This window comes from Oenanthe melanoleuca, chromosome 1 (assembly GCF_029582105.1).
Source record: "Oenanthe melanoleuca isolate GR-GAL-2019-014 chromosome 1, OMel1.0, whole genome shotgun sequence".
NCBI lineage: Eukaryota > Metazoa > Chordata > Aves > Passeriformes > Muscicapidae > Oenanthe > Oenanthe melanoleuca.
Genome location: NC_079333.1, coordinates 41,332,012 through 41,349,955, shown reverse-complemented (window position 1 = coordinate 41,349,955; position 17,944 = coordinate 41,332,012). Strand labels below are relative to the sequence as shown.

The following is a 17,944-nucleotide window of genomic DNA, read 5'->3' as shown; positions in this document are numbered from 1 at the left end:
AGAACCCCTCTGTTGTTCACTGCAGGCTGCCTTAACTATGTAACCTTATAAATTTTAGTGTGAATACAGTTAAATTTTTCTGTTAATGGAAATTGGGGTCTTAAAGGGTATTGTATTTAATTGAGCCACATTTCGGTTGTGCTTGTTTTGTCTTTAAGTTTGAGCAGGAGACAACCTTCAAGGTCTATGGAAATAAAAAAAACTTGTGATTTAATTTGGGGTAGAATGAGATTATGTTTATTTTCAGATGCTTATTGTCTGATTTGTCATGGGCATTTTGAGAAAGCAAGGGTGAACTTTGAGTCCTAGTGAATCTGTGTAAAGAGAAGGTTGCTGTACCATAGGGTTTCTGGGTTGGGATAGGTGAAGAGAATGATACCTATTGAATGTAAGGAGACAGCAGAAAATTGTGGAGACTTCAGCATTTAGAAAACAACTTCCATGTGTTCATAGTTTATCTCTTAAATACAGTTTGTATTTCTGTTCTGAAAGTGCTACATAGCTTTATGTTTTATTACACTGGTTATCAGAATGTCCCCTCTGCCATTGTCAGTACCAGTCCCAGCTGATGTAACTTATACTTTTATTCAGTATTTTTATTTAACAAACTACATCTGGAACATTAGCACTCCTTTGAGGCACATTATTTGCAGTACAAAATTTTGAAGGTAAAAATTTAAATGGGGAAGAAGCAGAATATAGAATATATCCTTTGGAAGAGACTTACCATGAAATCTAGTCCAGTAACAGGTTGTTGGATGACTACAGTATAAGAGTATGCATCTTTTAAAACTGTTTTCAATCCCAAATGAAGTACAGCTTTGAAGAAAAGCTTCTCAACCCTAAGCTTTTTTTCTGTATTCCATAGAACATAATTAGTATGCAGGGAACAGAAAGTAGTCTCTGCTGAGCAAATGCTGGAGACAGTTTTCAATAATGATGAATTGCATTTGAAAGACAAAATCAATACAAAATTGAATGAAAGCTGGAAGATGGTACTTAGAACAGAATAACATGGTAGGGCATAGTGTCACTGATTATTTAAAAGGAGAGAGTTCTGAAAAATAGAAACAGCTATAGGCTTTTCTGTTATGCATTTGGGAATATGTAGGGAAAATATGAATTATTTAATCACATAAAATCTTCATTTGAATAACTGAATTTTCTGTGGAAGTCCTTCAGCTTTTGGTCTAGTATGAGTGCTTTTCTACTGAAGAATATTCAGTGCTTCTGTGAAGGCTCTTGGTCATAGGACATATCCATAGAGTGAGACTTGAATTTTGGCATTTCAGTTTACAATGGCTGACATGATGCTGCTTTAAAGAAGAAAACCTTTTCTAGGCTACCTGTTGCATCTGTAAGAGTAACAGACTCCAGGCCATTGCTTGTGCAGCCTAGGTGGAGTAGATTTATAGTGCAGGGAAAAGTTAATTCAGTGAGTTTTATGGCATAAGGGGGGCTCATCTTTTAGTGAAAGCCTTCATAATATTAAGAGCTCCATGTACTTCAAGTGCTTCTGCTATTTTTATTCAATTATCCTTCTTGAGTATAAATAATAAAGTTGATTATGTTTCCAGCACCTCCTGTCTGAACACAATTTTTGATGTATTGAAGGTCTGATGTTTAATTTAGATTCCTGAGGTTCATTAGACTCCAGACTGAGGGAGAATTCTAGGGAAACTAGCTCAATATAAATAATATTGTAAAAATTCTTTTTGAAGAAATAACACTGGTTTTTAGAAAAGAAACTGAATGAAGCAGCTTGGTTTAAATCTCAAATCCTACTTGTCTGAAGGGGGCCTACAGAGAAGCCAGAGAGGGACTCTTTGTTAGAAACTGAGGTGATAGGACAAGGAGTAATGGGTGCAAATTGGAAGAGGTAAAATTTAGGTTTTATATTAGAAAGAATTTTTTTACTATGAGTTATGGTGAGACCCTGGAGCAGGTTGCTCAAGGTGGTCCTGGATGCCCCAGTCCTGGCAGTGTTCAAGGCCAGGTTGGACAAGGAGCAACCTGGTCTAGTGGGAGGTCCTGCCTATGGCTGAGGTTTGGGACTAGATGATCTTTAAGGCCCTTCCAAGCCCTTAATATTCTCTGATTCTATGAAACTGCATCCATTGCATCCCATTGTATATAGTTCTGCATTAGGAGAGAGGATGGAGCATGCTGGATCTTTATCCAGAGAAATGGTTTGCTGCACAGTTACTATCCTGAGAGAAGTAAACCATGTGACAGTAGGAGTAAGCAGCTGAGAGGAATCAGGTGTGAAACAAACCTGAAATAATGTTCTATTTGTTCCAATAATGATAATGGGGAAAACAAGAATGTATGTTTATTTTTCAAATGTTTTCAAGATTGACCTGTTCACAAATAGCTTAAAAATTATAGTGATTCCTTGGAGAAAGAGACAGATATCTCAAAGTAGGGTGGTGTGAGTACATGTGTGTTTGTGTATATGTGTGTATACATGTAAAATTTAGATAGTGATTAGTACTTCAGAGTAGGAAGTGAAAGAAGAAGGAAAATAATACTTCTAATGTGTGGGGATTTTTTATTTAAAAAGAAACCAAGCCAGTGCTAAACAAACACAAAGAGAACAAAAGCCAAATCACCCTGAAAATTAACATTCAAAATTGCAAGTGTGCCAGGTTGTTTAATTTTGGGTTTGGGAATTGAGACTATAAACACATATATTTTTCTGCAATGAAAATATTTGGTTGTCAAAATTTACCTGTAATATGTTTTCATAACTTTCATTCTGACTTAACCAGTGCAGAACCTAAATACTGTTGTAGGAATGATTATAGACTTACCATATATAAAGAATCCTTTAAAAATTATTTAAAATTACTTTTTAGCAAGGTATAGGTGAGACACTTGTATAGAAACAAGCAGACTGGGGATTAATGATCCTCTCCAAATGCACAGTAAAAATCTGAGATTTTATATGGAACTTCAGATGGTGGAGAGATACTGCAACAGATTGATCATGGCTGTTTACTCTCAGATGTTTTCAGCTCATCATATGTCCTGATTCCTGCTGTTCCATCACATTTGAATCTGTCTGCAAGATGGCTGTGCCATTCTTTCTCCAGCAAAAATTTGTGTTTTCCATACAGACTTGACTAGCTCTAAATGTAACATGGAATAATGAAGGGGGTATGCTTCTGCAGAACAGCTTTCATATCATTAGTGCATACTTTTAAAAAATAATAGGTGTATGCTGTTATTGATCAGTGTATTTCCTGAATATTCATGTTGATATCAGTATGAGAGGATTACACAATTAAGACAAAGACATACTAAGATAAAGTGGCTTATCTTCCTGAATGTAATTTATAGGAAATTGGCTTTTGCAATTAAAACATGTTGGAGAAATTGTATCAGTAACTAAATGATGTAAAATACCTTACAGTTTCAGTACATGTGAAAAATATAAAAGTCCAGAAGGCTAAAACTTCTTAGAGTTCAAACTGAGAATATGAAAACTTCCAAGTATGCTTTAACACCAGAGACAAAAATCATATCCAAGTGCCATGCAGCACTTGTAACTGATGGTGCCATTTTTTGACTCTGTTTTTCTCCCAACACCATGTTAAATTTCTACATATTTTTACTGCTGTATTTACCCTTTCACTGTGTTAAATCAATTGATAAGATGAAATAGAAATCTGTGGACTTAAGAACCAACATGCTGCAATACCTCTCTTTTTTGTGGTCTGAGAATATAAATCCTTTGTGTCAGATGTTCTTGCTGTATAAACAAGCCATCTAGTCATTATGTTTTTACAAGTTTTCTTACATCTCATACCTACAGTGGCTCATTGATGTAGCTAAGTGACTAACCATTTCAAAGTGTAGCTGACAATTTAGAGTATCCAACTGAATATTTACAGCTTTTTTTTTTTAAGTTGTATTTTCAGGGCTATGTGGCTTCCTGATAACCAGTATTATTTTAAACTTAGACTTAATTGCTTTAGTTTTTCCCATTCCTAGGTGAATCACTGGACAGACACATTACAAGCTGTTGTAAGTTATATATTACTAGTTCCAGTTTTACTTCCACAGGCTGGCAGTATGACTCTTACTGAATTTTACTTTAGATTTGTATGTGTGGCCATTCTACTCAAGATATGATATTCTGGTCACCCTATCTTAAAGATGCTCTACAGAAATAAGTACAGAGCAGAAGTAGAAAGATTTCTGCATGCAGGGCTGATCAGAGGTAGTCTTTGTAAAGAGGAGATTAATAAAGATTAATTAACTGCTTATTCTGAGTAATCAACAGTTTAGCCAAAATAACCTTTTTGTAATATAAGAACAAAGAATTGCTGAATTTTAAGAGGCAACTGACTTTATATCAGTAAGAACAAATTAAGTTTTTTATGTATTGTGCTATTAACATGTGTCACTCACTCACTGGTAGAAAGAGGGGATAGAGACCTAATCCTTTCCCATGGTTTGGAGTTTTTGGGTTTTCTTTTTTTAGTCTTGTGCTTTACACACAAACCATCACTGCCTGATACAGGTGCTCTTCTGTAGAATAGTTCACCTCTGTGTTGCAGCCTGCATTAGATTTTCTAATGCTTCTCTTCACTGTTAAACACAAGGGCCTCATTATGGCAGTCCAACTTTCTGATCGTGTAAAACCTTTAAAAAATCCCATTACTGTGTTAGCCCCTTTTGAATGTGTAATAGTGACTCATTAATATATTTATGAAATCTTTCTTGAAATACTGAATTTTTAACCTAGTTTTTAGAAGTTTGCTTTTCCTTTCCTTTCTCATGCTGCTAATTCTCTTAGTCTTATCTTTTTTTCTGCTTTGAGAAACCCAAATCAAAGATAAAACATGTATTCAGTGGACTGCTGTTGCAGACCTTTGACCATTTTAATTTCATCTTCCTGTGAGTTGCAAACCTCAGTCTTGCTATAGAGAGTGGTTAACCTCCTGAGTTTTATAGGCATTACATTGAAGGTTTCAGTGCCACTATTCACAACAAATGTTAGAGCCTGAAGGGGAGCTTAGATGCTTTGAGACTTGTCACTTGGAGACTCCAGGTTGGGAATAAAATGCCTCCTGAATATGAGACATAGTGCTGTTAAAGATAGCTAGCCCTGAAAGAGGCAGATGCTCTTTCTACATGGGATTTACACATCCTTTTGGTAACCAGTGATTATGTGTGAATGCAGCCTCAGAGCCTAAGAGAAGGGTAACTGGAATGGGAGGAGAAGGGGCAATGAAGAGAACAGGAGATGTGGATGGAAGAAATAGCTGAGTCCAGCACTCTGAGAAGTGCTAGATATCTTTTAGACACTTACTGATACTATAAAGTAGGGACAGACGTTTCCAATAGAGGAATAAGGCAATATTCAAAGCATTTCCATTCTCCAGAGACTGTAGGGGAAAGGAAACAGGTGGCATGCTTAATGCAGCATCTGATTTGACAAAGCTGGCATTTGGTTGTAGAGGCTAGTTCCTTGCTGAAGACTTTTCCTTTGTTATTCCTTCATTACACCGTTCTTGTACCACTTGAGTATAGCTCTCAGTAAATATTTGCAGAAAGCTTTCAAATCATGCAGCATCCAGCTTCTTGTTGGCTCAGTAATTAAAAAAAAATAGGTTTTTTTCAGCTTTAGTTGTTCCCTACCTCACAATATACTGACTATTAAAACTTATTTTATTCCCTTTAGCTATTAGCATTGGAAAAGAGTTCTAATTGAGTGGATCTTATCTCAGATGTTTGGCCTGATTACTCCATTTATTCACCTGCTCCAATGTCTGTTCCTCAAATTAAGCTATGCACCTGGGGTGGCAGAGGATTTTTACTTCCTCCTGTTGGATTATGGAACAGGGATAATATCTGGAGAGTTCAAAAATATTTTGATCTGTCATTTATTTATTTATGTATTTAATTTAAAGCTTTTATCTTTCAAAACCAGACTTGTCTTTGTGTTTTGTTCAGTTGAGTGTTAATTGCTGTATAGCAGTTTGTACATTTGGTGAGAGCAACTGTGTACTTTGCATATTTAATTGGCCAGAAGTAAAAAATTCATGTTCCTTAATTAACAACAAACAATTTCCCTCTCATTCTGGAAATAGACACTATTTTTATTCATTTCAGACTGTAAATGACATTGTTTAGGAATCATCACAAGATTCAGGGATAGTGACTGAGCCTCCTTTCCATTTTCAATTTTAACATTTAACAATAGGTATATTAAAAATACTTTAATATATGTTTTTAAACTTATGTTGTACTTAAAAGAAATACTATTTATCAGATCATAATTATTAATGAGTATTTATTATATCACAATGACTACGTTGTGTTACCATATACCATATCATATAGTCCTAGGAAAGCAAATGTAAAAACAGTATCAATAGATAAAAAGTAACTTTAAAAAAGTACTTAATAGATTAAGTCACTCTTACAGTTAGCTTGATATCCATACTCTTTTGAAAAAGTCTATTCTGTGAGTTGTGGATTTTTCCTGCAAAGGCTCTTTCTCAGTAGGGTGTAATTGTTCAAGTGTAGAGGAAGTCTGATTTTTAGTATACTTGTGTGAACTTGTCCATTAGAAATGTTAGAGACATTGCCCCAGAATTCCCAGGATCATTTCAAAGCTTTTTATTGTATTGGCTGCTTTCCATTATTTTTGTACTGAGACTCTTTAAGAGATACAGTGTATGCTGAAGGCTGTGGACATTATGTATTTGAATTCTTTTTTGGAAGCTCTGGTGAAAATCATTACTTCATGGCAGTTTACTTAAAAAACTCATTTTACTGATATTTCAGTTGAAAGATGATTGCTAAAGTTCATTCTAGTTTTTTTCTTTTTTTTTCTTTCAAAAAGTGTTGTTGAATAAAATACAATTAATTTATTATTCAATTATCACCTTCTGATAATACTGTAACCACATCTATTTCTACCAGAAAGGTTTTTACTTCTGATGTGTTTAGAAATAGGTTTACTAATTGTTAGATTCTCCTAAAAAAATTAATTTTTTTGCATTAATATAATTAACTTTCTGTTATGCTGTATTTTTAACTCAGTTCTGTTTAGATAGGGTTTTGAGTTCTGAAGGATGTCTTTACCTCTAATAACATCTTTAATCTTCTGAATAATCATGTTTGGCTTGCATCCATTGGATTCATTTTGGTTTCTAGTATGCATTTGCTGTTAGTCTCTAACATGACTTCACATTAGTCTTCATACTGTCCATAATTATTTTATCCTTTTTTCTGCTTCCTTTAACCTCTCTTTGAAGGATCACTTCTGTTTTTTTGTACTTTGTATTCTAAAGCTATAAATTACTATAATTTTTTGCTTTTTTCCCCCTCTCTGGAATATTAAATCTAAATGCATTATAGTCAATATTACATGCTTTGTGTCAGGACTCAGGACTCTTGTAAATTAGGGAGAAAAAACCTCAAACCCTCATAAAGCATACAAAACCTTTCCAGCTGAAGGGTTCTGACTCAAAGAATTCAGTATGTATTACTTCTATTGCTCCCTTCTCGATTTCCTATCCCTGTCCTAACTCATTCCATAGTTCAGATCCAGAAGATACTCTTCTGCTGCTTGTCACTAACATAACTGTATGTTAGTGTGTAAGCATGCAGAAATGGGAAGAAAAAAAGAAAGTGCAAATGTTGCTTGGATCTAGTATTTTAGAGCCCTTCTTCAAAGGCGACGAAAGTCTGACACATGGAACACCTTGTGCATTCCATTCACTTTTGGGAAAATAACAGTGTTCACATCAATGACATCCCTTTGAAATGTCTGTATTAAGAATTTTAATGAAGACAAATTTTGGGATGGATGTCTTTAAAAAGAATTAAATGTTTGTAGTTGATATGAGAATCTGATATTTACTCTGGAGTTGTTGAAGCACTGCTGTTGTAATGACTATTGGTTTTAGTGATTTGTATTTTTTAAATGTCATGTATACAGTGAGGTTAAAGTTTAGAGATTGGGAGTGGAAAAGTTCATCCTTTTTCTTATCTCAGTAGCACAAAAGTGTAAGGAAGGAGAGACCTGAAGTTAGCAGTAGGTAAAAGGAGCTGAATGATTGGAAAGATGCTCCTGACTGAGGATTTCACATAAAAAGGACCCTTCAGAAGTGGTTACCTTTTAGATAATACACTGACAACTGTGAAGGGTGTGCTGTGTGGATTTGACTAGTTCTCTTGGGAGAGTTTTGTGTCCCTACCTGGCCACGTGGGTATGGAGAGTCTAGAACAAGGTGGGGTTTTTTATTCTGCAAAGGTCTGTGTCATTTCAGACTAATTAGCAATGCTCTGGATTTTTGAGTTTTCATGCAATATGTATGGTTATGTGTTCAACTTCCAAACTTGTAAAGTTACCCAAGTTTTAAAGGAATTGTGGCATTTGTGAAGTTTCCTGTGATACATTCTTATTGATGCTAACTTCATCTTTGTTTTCCATATCTGCTGTGAATAAGGTTTTATGGCATAGTGATGACCTGAAAACATTGTCCCCCCCGTCAGTCAGCTGTGATGTTTTTATCACATGATGTGTGGGGTGAATGCACACAGGCTATTTTCATACTGGGATGAGCCACGTTTTCTCCCCCTGCCAATAGGGACAAAAGCCAAGTGAAAAAGTAACACAATGAGGTACTGGTTACAGACAGATAACATGTATCTGGCTGATTCTGGAAATAAGTTGTGTTGTATTCTCTAAAAATATCAATATTGTTATTGGAGCCAGAGTGGTGCTGGACATCTTGGTTTGCTTTGCAAAATTTTGGTGTTACAGAAGAAAGAGGTCTGGCTTACCCTGGCAGCTTTTTGGTCCATGACTTCTAACTTTATGTACTTTCCTTTGGAAATGTAATTAAGCTATTGAAGAATACTTCAGCATCTACAGATTTTCCAGACTTTATTTGGGTTTCTGGGACAAGCTTTCCGTAGGCAAGGATGGCAGGTGGAAAGCAGTTTGGTAGAAAATAGCTTGAAATGGAGATTAATGGAGTTGTTTATAAGATTTGACAAAGGCTGTCCTAATACCATCTGATTAAGTAGTGACCCCATTATATGCTCTAATTTAATCAACTTATTTACTCAAACATCTTTGGAGTATAATCAGGAAGTTCATAGCTCTTTAAATTATTTTAAAAATTATTCTTAATATTTTAGGTAGTGAAATATTTACTTTTTGGTGAAGAATTTCTGTTTTTTTTCCCCCTCTGTGTGTATTTATATATATATATATATATATATATATATATCTTTCAGTTTGAGAACACCCCTATAAGGGACTTTCAATGAAGACAGGTTCTATAACCTTTTGGGGGACTGAGGTGAGGGTGGTCATTCTCCACACCTCCAATCCACAAAAGAAGTGGTAATGGGCTGTAGCTTTTCAGATGATTTTCAGGAATACAGCATTATAATGGTTGTGGTGTATATTAATTCAATATTATCTCTTTAACTTTTCCAGAAGCATGTGTGTCTTCTGGAGATAAAGCTTTATGCAAAAAGACAAGATTACAAACTTGGTTATTTTGAGAAGAAAAGTTCTGCACTTAACTAATTGAATGTGTTTTTAATACCTTTTTCTTTTAGAATGTGAAAAAAATACCTCACTAAGGTGAAACTGTTGACTTTGAACTATACTGAGCACACAAAATGTAAAGAATCTGTTACTTAATCTTTAGGATTTTAAACATTTATTTAATATGCATTAGGTATTTCTTTTGGCTTGTTTGTACCATCTGTTTTAAAATATGTCTTAAAATCTGACACAGGCTTCAAGCCTTCGAGAAGATGAACAAGTGGTCCTTGTCAGAACAGATGGAAGTGGAAGGGCATGGCCTGTGATGGGACCAACAGAGCCACTGGAGCCAAAAGGAGCACGAAGGAAGCAGCAGATGGTAAGTTTTACAAATCTGAGTGTTGAACTGCAATGCTTAAATTATTTTGTAGTTTTACTTTTGTGATGCCATAATTAATGAGTATCTTACTAGAATGTCAATAGGTAGTTAAAAAGTTCCTTTTGGAAGACGATTCTAATTAAGTATTAGAGTACATATTTATTAAGCATATATTCAGTTTATTTTCAGACTGCATTTCCCAAGGGATCACTTTAGGGCTTATTTACATGCACATTCAAGGAAAAGTTATCACAGTCTCTTAGTTTATATTACATAAAGTTATGTAAATAACAAAGACTAGCAGAGCTGAATATTTTGGAATTAAGAAATATTTTCCTGAGGTACTCAGGTCTCAGGGGCTAATTTCACTTTAGTTCTAATAAAAAATATGGCTACTGATGATAATAATAATTATGAACTAATCTTTGTAACAAACTGCTTTGGGGAGCAATAAGAAGCTTAGAAGCTGAAGCAGTGTTTTATTCTTAGGATAATTGCTTCCAGCAGTAAATATAGTAGCACTTTGATCTTTTTGAGATAAGAGGAGGTGACACTGCCTCATAATTCTAGCAATCAATTCTTGATTAGTAGAAGAGATCAGTTTGCAGCACTGCTGTGGAGAGGTGAAAGACACAAGAGGATGAGGAATGTGTTGTCATCATCCTGTTGTTTCCATTTTGGAAAATGCTATCCTGCTTGATGTTAATGACCACTTCCTGTGCTCCCCCAGAATTTAGTTTAGTCCTATCCTAAGGGACATCTGTTCTCTTGTGCACTCTGTCTAAGATAGCAACATTTCCCAGAGGTACCCTATTTACACAAGTTTTCAGTACTATCTGTGATTACTGTGTTTCAGTAATGTCTGTGGCTTTACAAAAGCTTTAGAGTTGTCAGTAATGAAAATTACTTTGTAGAATATTTCATTTTTATGAGCTAATTAACTGATTCAGTGAAGTACTGTCTATCTTTCTTGAGTGGTAATGTTGTAGCTCTGATACCTTAAGGATATTAAGGATGTAGAGACTTTGGAAAGAGCCTGTATTTTTACTGAGACATACTGATGCAACTGAAGGAGGGGAAAGATGTTTTTCTCCTTAGATAAAATGGAGCTGTTAGCCCAGTAGTTTTGGATCTGCTTAGCTTGATTCATGATTCTATAAACTTGTTGAAATTGTTAGGGTCTGAATTTTATAGCTGATCTTTCTCATTAGGTTAATATTTATTTTTAATGTGCTTGCTTCCAGATGCCTACTCATGTAGATAAAGAGAGAGTAAGGTATTTTCAGGATGATGATAGTATGAACCTGAAGGATTTGGTCAAAAATGAGAAGATGAGAACAGCAGAGGATCAAAACTCACTGTTCATGCGTATGGCATCAAAGGTAAGGTGTTGTGTGTATAACTTTTTAATTAAGCATGTTATTATTAGAAATATCAGGGAGGACATGAGGCCTGAGTAAAGGGAAGGCCTGGAGGAAGATGGGAATTGTTTATGGTTACATAATTATGCAGAACTGTCAAAAATAGGGGTCATTGTAAATTGTAGAATTTCCAACTACAAAGCAGGGATTTTTCTAACATTATGAAACATCTGAGCTGATTCCTAAGATCCACTTTAGAGAGTCACTGGAGAGACATAGATATTTTAGTGATGTGAGTCGCCTGTCCTATTTTAAATGCCATCTGAAAGGCATTATGGGTATAAAAGGAATTAGAATGTCTAGTTCAGACCCAGGAGATTATGCTATAAAACTCTCAAGTAAAAAGGAAGAGATCCCATCATAGGTATTGAGGCTATAAATTCAGATGAAAGACAAGGCTGATGGAGGGAAAACGTTGGTAATCTTGAAGCTGAGTGAGGCCATGACTGTATATATACAAGAGGCTGTTGATGCTTCATATGAGCGCTGTGAGGCTGCAAACATCATCTCAGTGCTGGTGTGATTAGAAGGAGAATCAGAATTTTGGAGGTTATGAAAAGGGAGAATTTAGGAACTTTTTAAAGCCTGTAGTGAACACATGGTGCACCCATATCTTGAATGCTGCCCAAGCTGTTAAAGCATACCCTGTGATCAGGGGCACAGAGCGGTGGCCATTTGACAAAAACCTAAGTAAACAAAATTTCTTCAGTTTGGGGGAGTGGGTGGGTGGGTAGAAGGCAGCTGCTAGACTAGAACAATTAGCATGGAAGTTTAATAGAATATATCTATTTTTGTTTCTCATATGGGAAGTGGCCACAGAACAGAGTTTAAAATGAAGGAGTGGTTTGAGATTTTTTTGCAGTGAAGAAGGTAATTGTAGAACTTGTATGCAGTGGAGGCCTTAATTGTGAGTGGGAGCAAAAAAAGATATAGCAACTTAGTGAAATTGTTTAATTGTTAAATATTGAATAGAGAGATCTCAATAGGTTTTGGCTCAGGATTTCCGCAGTAAATGCTGAGGGTTGCAAACATGTAGCAGAAGAGTCAATTCTATGAGCTTTCCCCCATACATTTTAGCCATTGGTGGAGATTGATTTTTTTAACATAAAATGGTCACACTGAGTGAAAAAGGAACTGGGTTTAGTATGTTTCATTCTAAAGGCTTTCTTTTTCTTTTGTTTTGTTCTCTTGGTTTTGTTTGGTTTTTTTCATAGGATAGAATTTATTAGTAATACAAAAATGTATTGTGTTTCCTAGCCTATGCAAATTCTTAATTTTAGTTTTGGAAGGCTCTGAATTCCTACTAAGTTCAGCGAGCTTTGGATCAGATGCTATGTAATGTGTTTCTTTTTTATTACTAGGCAGAGATGTACTATATCACATTATTTTATTAGAACAAGTTTCTTGACTAAACTTTTAGGATTGAGCCATACTGTTTATTTACTGGCTAAGTGTATTGGAACATGTTATCGAAGTAGATATTTTATCAAAGCCATTACTGTTGCAATGCATGGTAATATAGTCCTTCAGTCCTATACAATGTTACATTTAGGTTTTGAAGGTATTTTTGTTCAGCTTTAATAAAAAGAAGCATCTCAGATGCCAATTGCTATTAAGATCTAAAATGCTTTTGGTAGTTTCTGTGCAGGTAATTCTCAGATCCTGTCACCACAAAATGTGATGATCTTCCCCAAGATGGTTGTTTCTTGATCTTAGATTAATAAACTGGCTCCTAGGCCTCCCTGAGGTTTCCATGCCTTTCCATGTCTGTAGAACGCATTCTTATTCACAGCACAAGATCAGTGTTACCACTGAAGTGTTGGCAGCAGTCTGAAAAATTTGGGTGTGATCTCAGATGTTCTAGATAATTATTTATGTACTTTATAAGCCTGTACTGCATGGAGTATCTGCATTATGATCTGGGGCTCAGTAAGTTAGTCTTCAAAATTCTTGCATCTCTCCAGTCATTTCAGCAAGGTGTTTTATTCCAGCAGGAAGTCTAGCAAACAAATCTCTTTTGCCAGTTTTAGCGTGATAACATAGTACACAGATTTGACACATACAAATGACTTTCTCTTTCTGCCTTCATTTGAGAAATGAAAATATTATTCACAAAAATTAATCTGTCGTATTGCAGAAAAGTGGTGGGAGGAAACTGCTGCAAGTCTACAAATAATATCCTAACTAGGATGGGAGAAGGAAGATCCTGTCCCTTACATTCTGTTCAATAATTTCATTCATCTGATCACTGTGAATTGCCTAGGGCACTATTATTTCCTTAATGGATTTCCCAGGGCTTCTATCACTTTCCCAGACCATGCCCAAAAGAAACTTCCAGCCCCATGGCTGTTGAGAATGGAGGAAAGAGGTGCTGCTCTCACAAATGGGACCAGAATGAGATCGACAGGCCAGTGTGTTTTCTGGCTTTTACACAGCTGAATGTTCTGCTCTAGATCAGTGCTACTTTCCTGATATTTAGTGCTTTAATGCTATGTCAAATGAAATACAGGCTAGTTGTTATTGAAGATAATAACATAATTGCAGTTTTGTACAGAGAGATGGGGATGTTGAAATAAAAGGGTATAATTCATGAAAGGATTTCTTTTCTTAAATGGGACTTGGAAGAAATATCAGTATGTAGACCCAAAGTCTCTCTTCATAAAACCTCTGTCTAATCTCATTGGCAAGTGAAAGTCTGTATGTTCCAGACTCCCACTCAGATTGACAGGCTAAACATCTGCAATGTTCAGTCCATACTTGTACTTATTAAATCTTTTTCCCACCTCTCCTTTTCTCAAGAGCTCAATGAGATGAGATGGAGGGATTTTACTGTCTCCCTGCTATTTGTTTACCTATTGAGTTTTTGTTTTAAATTTAGATTCTGACTTGTCACTGCCCTCTTGTCCATTCTTATTTTTGTAGTCATGGTTCTAAGACAGCCCTGCTGTGCTGGAAGCTTTTACCTCCTGTTGCCCTTCGGCCTCTGTTTGAAGGTGGCTGATGTGGATGTCACTTATCTCAGCAGATTGAAATGCTGCCTTTCCCACAGCAATCCCATGCATGCTCCTATGTCAGTTTTATGAGTACCATGAGAAAGGCCCAAATCTTTAATTTACAGTGGTGAAAAAAAACTTTTTTAAAACCCAACGCTAATCTTTTTGATATATGGAAAAAACAATCCTGGGTTTGATTTGTTCATGTTTCACTGTTATTTCTCAAGAAAAAAGGAATCCATTTCAATCACTATTTCTACTTTTTATTTTCTTCACCTTTGAAAGTGGTTTTGGTTCTCTGTTCTACTGTTGTAGAAGCATGACTTTAGGATACAAAAAAGTCAATAAAACATTTGAAAACTGTTTTTTTTGACATCTCTAGAGTACAAAATATGTTGAAGTCTTAGATTTTTAGTACTGATAGCTTTAAGTACCCTGTCTGTAGTTTCTTCAGCCCCTGACTATTGTAAGTGGTTCAATTTTCCCAAATTCATGCTGTTAAGACTTATGTAATCCTTTCACTTTTGTCAATAGATTCCTGTGGGTGTTTAGAGACTGATTCCTAGAACATTACCTCAAGAGAAATAACCTTGTATTTGTATGTATTAATTCTACTAAAGCATTTTTTTCCTTTTTATATTTTACTTAAAGAAAGAGAAAACAATTAATTTGTCCTGTTCATCAGGACATTTTAATTTTGGCCAGAAACTAATTTTATTTTAAAATATGTTCAATAATTCCTAAGAGGAATTCAGCAGTGAATAATAAAATGCTTTATTCGTAATGCTGACCTTCCTATATGGATTTAGCTGAGAGGTATGGTATTATAGGTTTGCAAAAAGGAAATTTATGTTGCTTTCCTTGCTCCTCTGAAAGTCTGTAAAATGGAAAATTACTTTCAGCCTTATCATTTTTACTTGCTGTGCAAATCTACCTGTTCACATTTTTGCATTTCCATCATCATAAACCAAAATAATAGTCTTGAAAAAAACTTAGAAGCCAAAGTGAAAGATGCAAAATGTTGCTGCTGCTATTATTATGTAATGAACCTTTTACTTCTCCTTCTTCACATGGTGAAGCAATTTTAGCACAATATTTAATAGACATGATAAAGCCAGCAAAGCTCTGGTGCCCTATTGCTTTTTACATTTACTTAAAGATCATGGCCATGGTTTGCTGTAAAAAATTATTGTGATAGCCCAAGAGAAATAATTTCCAGCACCTTGTTCTGCTGCATTTCAATTCAATGCACTAAACATCCTTCTGTGTATATTGTGTGGACACAAAATGAAAGCTGTTTCTGCATGTGGAAACAAATCAACAGCAGTGACAGCTGGATTAGAGAATAAAACCTGGGAAAGTAAGAGCTGTGTAGATGTAGCCCATGCTAAATGACTGCATAAGCGTTTAGGATTCTTCCAGAATTATGTTAAAATTACAAAAATACGTTGCAAATGAAGACTTCTGCAGGATGGTCTTTCCTAGACATTAAAATTATGGCCAGGAATAATTGTAAAGTGAAATGCTAATCAGAATTTTAATAGTAGATTCTATGGCAGAAGCTATTTTTGTTTGGTTTACATTTTAGGCCATTGACTTTATATAAAGTTTTATTTGTGCTATTAACTACTTATAGCAAAATCTACAGTTTTCATTTCAAATAGCAGAAACAAAAAGGTCCCTAGCCATTAAGCAGTCCTCTGTAATCTGTTTTTTGCTTGACTTCTGCTACTCAAAGGTAATCCTGAACTACCTTGCTCACCAACATTGTGGGTAATCTTTTCTTGTCAGTGACACAGGCCTTAAAAGAGCTCTGTGCACTGGTATCTTAAAATGCTTTGATACTATGTGTCTGAAATATTCTTTAATTCAGTGTGGTGATAGGTTTTGAAAGTGCCTATTCACTGAATTATATGATGAATTAAACCTACAAATTCAAATGTCTGTGTTCACAGGGAGACTGGAATTGTAATAAGGTTTACACGATAAAATTCTGCCTTTGTTTGTCTTAAGCAAATACTATTTGAGATCAGAACTTTTCTGAGGTGATTTTGTTGTTCAGAATAGGTGCTAAATGCTGAATACATTTAAATGTGATGAGATGTATTCTTATGTCACTCAGGTTTGTATTCTAAAATAATAGATTATTCTTCTTTGCAGCTTCTTAAAATGTATTATGCTACAACATTCCACAAATATTAACTCTGTCATTTAAAGACGTCAGTGTTGCCATGACAATTTAAACCCAAACTGATACATTTTATACAATCTATAGACTTTTTTTTTCTCCAGAAATTTTTCAAGCAGATGCACTTTTATTAGCTTATATGGAAGTAACTCTAGCTATGATTGCGTTAGCAAGGAAACAGGAAAAGCAGAAGTTCAATAGTTGCATACAAATTGGAGCAAAAAAATAAGCAGAAAAGAAACAGTACAAAAAAGCTGAAAATAACCACACTGGGACCATGCAGGTATCTTTTGTTCCTCTGCTAATTGTGTTTAATAGAATTTCCCATTTCATCCTCAAATTTCCTTTGAAATTCAAAGAGGGGAAAAAGTATATTTGAGGTATTATGCAAGTATAATCTCGATCATTAGGACTTCTGTCTCATAAGGTTTCCTTTCAGTATCACAATGATTCTAAATTCTTTAGCAGGGCTTTTTATTCGAAGGGGCCACCCAAAAAGCAAGTAATAGCAGCAGAGGGAGCAGTAAGGGACACAATGTGCAGCACATGGAGATGGAGTGTGTAGGAAGCCTGCAGTGTATAAGACTCCAGGGGTTTTACTCTGGAATAAGAAAACCAGAATTGGTTTAAAATTAAGCTATGAGATATGGTACCCATGGCCTGAAGGTAGGTTAGCAGAAAAATGAGGCTGACCCTGGAGTGTACGTCGCAGAGATTTGCAAGAGTTACTTTAGGAAGTAGCCCCATGCCATGGTGCTTGATGGCTTCACTAATGTAACAAATTAAAAAGGGCTTCAGTTGTCTAGTAAACAGAATGTTATGTAATGAAATAATTCATGTAATATATTCATATTATTCATGGTAATTATCATGATAAGGATTTAATCAGAAAATACAACACTGTAATTTTTCCCTCTCTCAAATCATTCTAATTTATGCATAGTCAGATTCTGGTTTCTTTCTAAACTCCTGTGCTGAATGGTTAGGGATCTCACCCCTTTTCTTGGGTTTTAGCCACGTTTGCCTGTATTTGAGCTGTCCAAACGAAAGCCCAGAGGGCTCCTGAGAGAAGTTTGGATGCCTTCCCTGACTGCTGTTTAAATATTTGCATATTACAGGCCTCTCTTGGCCAGGGCAAGCACAACTGTGATTCTTCTTTGTTGATTAAATGAAACCTGCATCCTGGTTGTGGAAGATCAGATGGATGGTAGAAATTACGTAGTTGCACAATTATGCTATGAGATGTGGGAGGCTGTGTCATTTTGCCTGGTGCTAAGAGTCCTAAAGCTGCCTTTGTGTCCTCTGGTTCATCAGTGCTTGCCAAAAGAGAAGGAAAAGCTGGAAAAAAAAGAGGATGTATATGAAGGAAGATAAGTCCAGAATAAAGAATAATGAAGTAGGAAAAAGAACACTGGGGACTGCAGAGCTATTCTGTCT

At 35.4% G+C, this 17,944-nt stretch overlaps 1 protein-coding gene across 2 annotated transcripts in view; it reads left to right on the top strand.

The window, feature by feature from the left end:
* CWF19L2 (CWF19 like cell cycle control factor 2) overlaps positions 1-17,944 on the top strand; it is a 59,781-nt gene that overhangs the window by 29,185 nt on the left and 12,652 nt on the right. For both annotated transcript variants that reach the window (XM_056492260.1, XM_056492267.1), the window contains exons 11-12: positions 9,780-9,905; positions 11,150-11,287. In XM_056492260.1, coding sequence (XP_056348235.1) covers positions 9,780-9,905; positions 11,150-11,287 — 264 coding nt within the window. The remainder of the gene's footprint in view (positions 1-9,779; positions 9,906-11,149; positions 11,288-17,944) is intronic.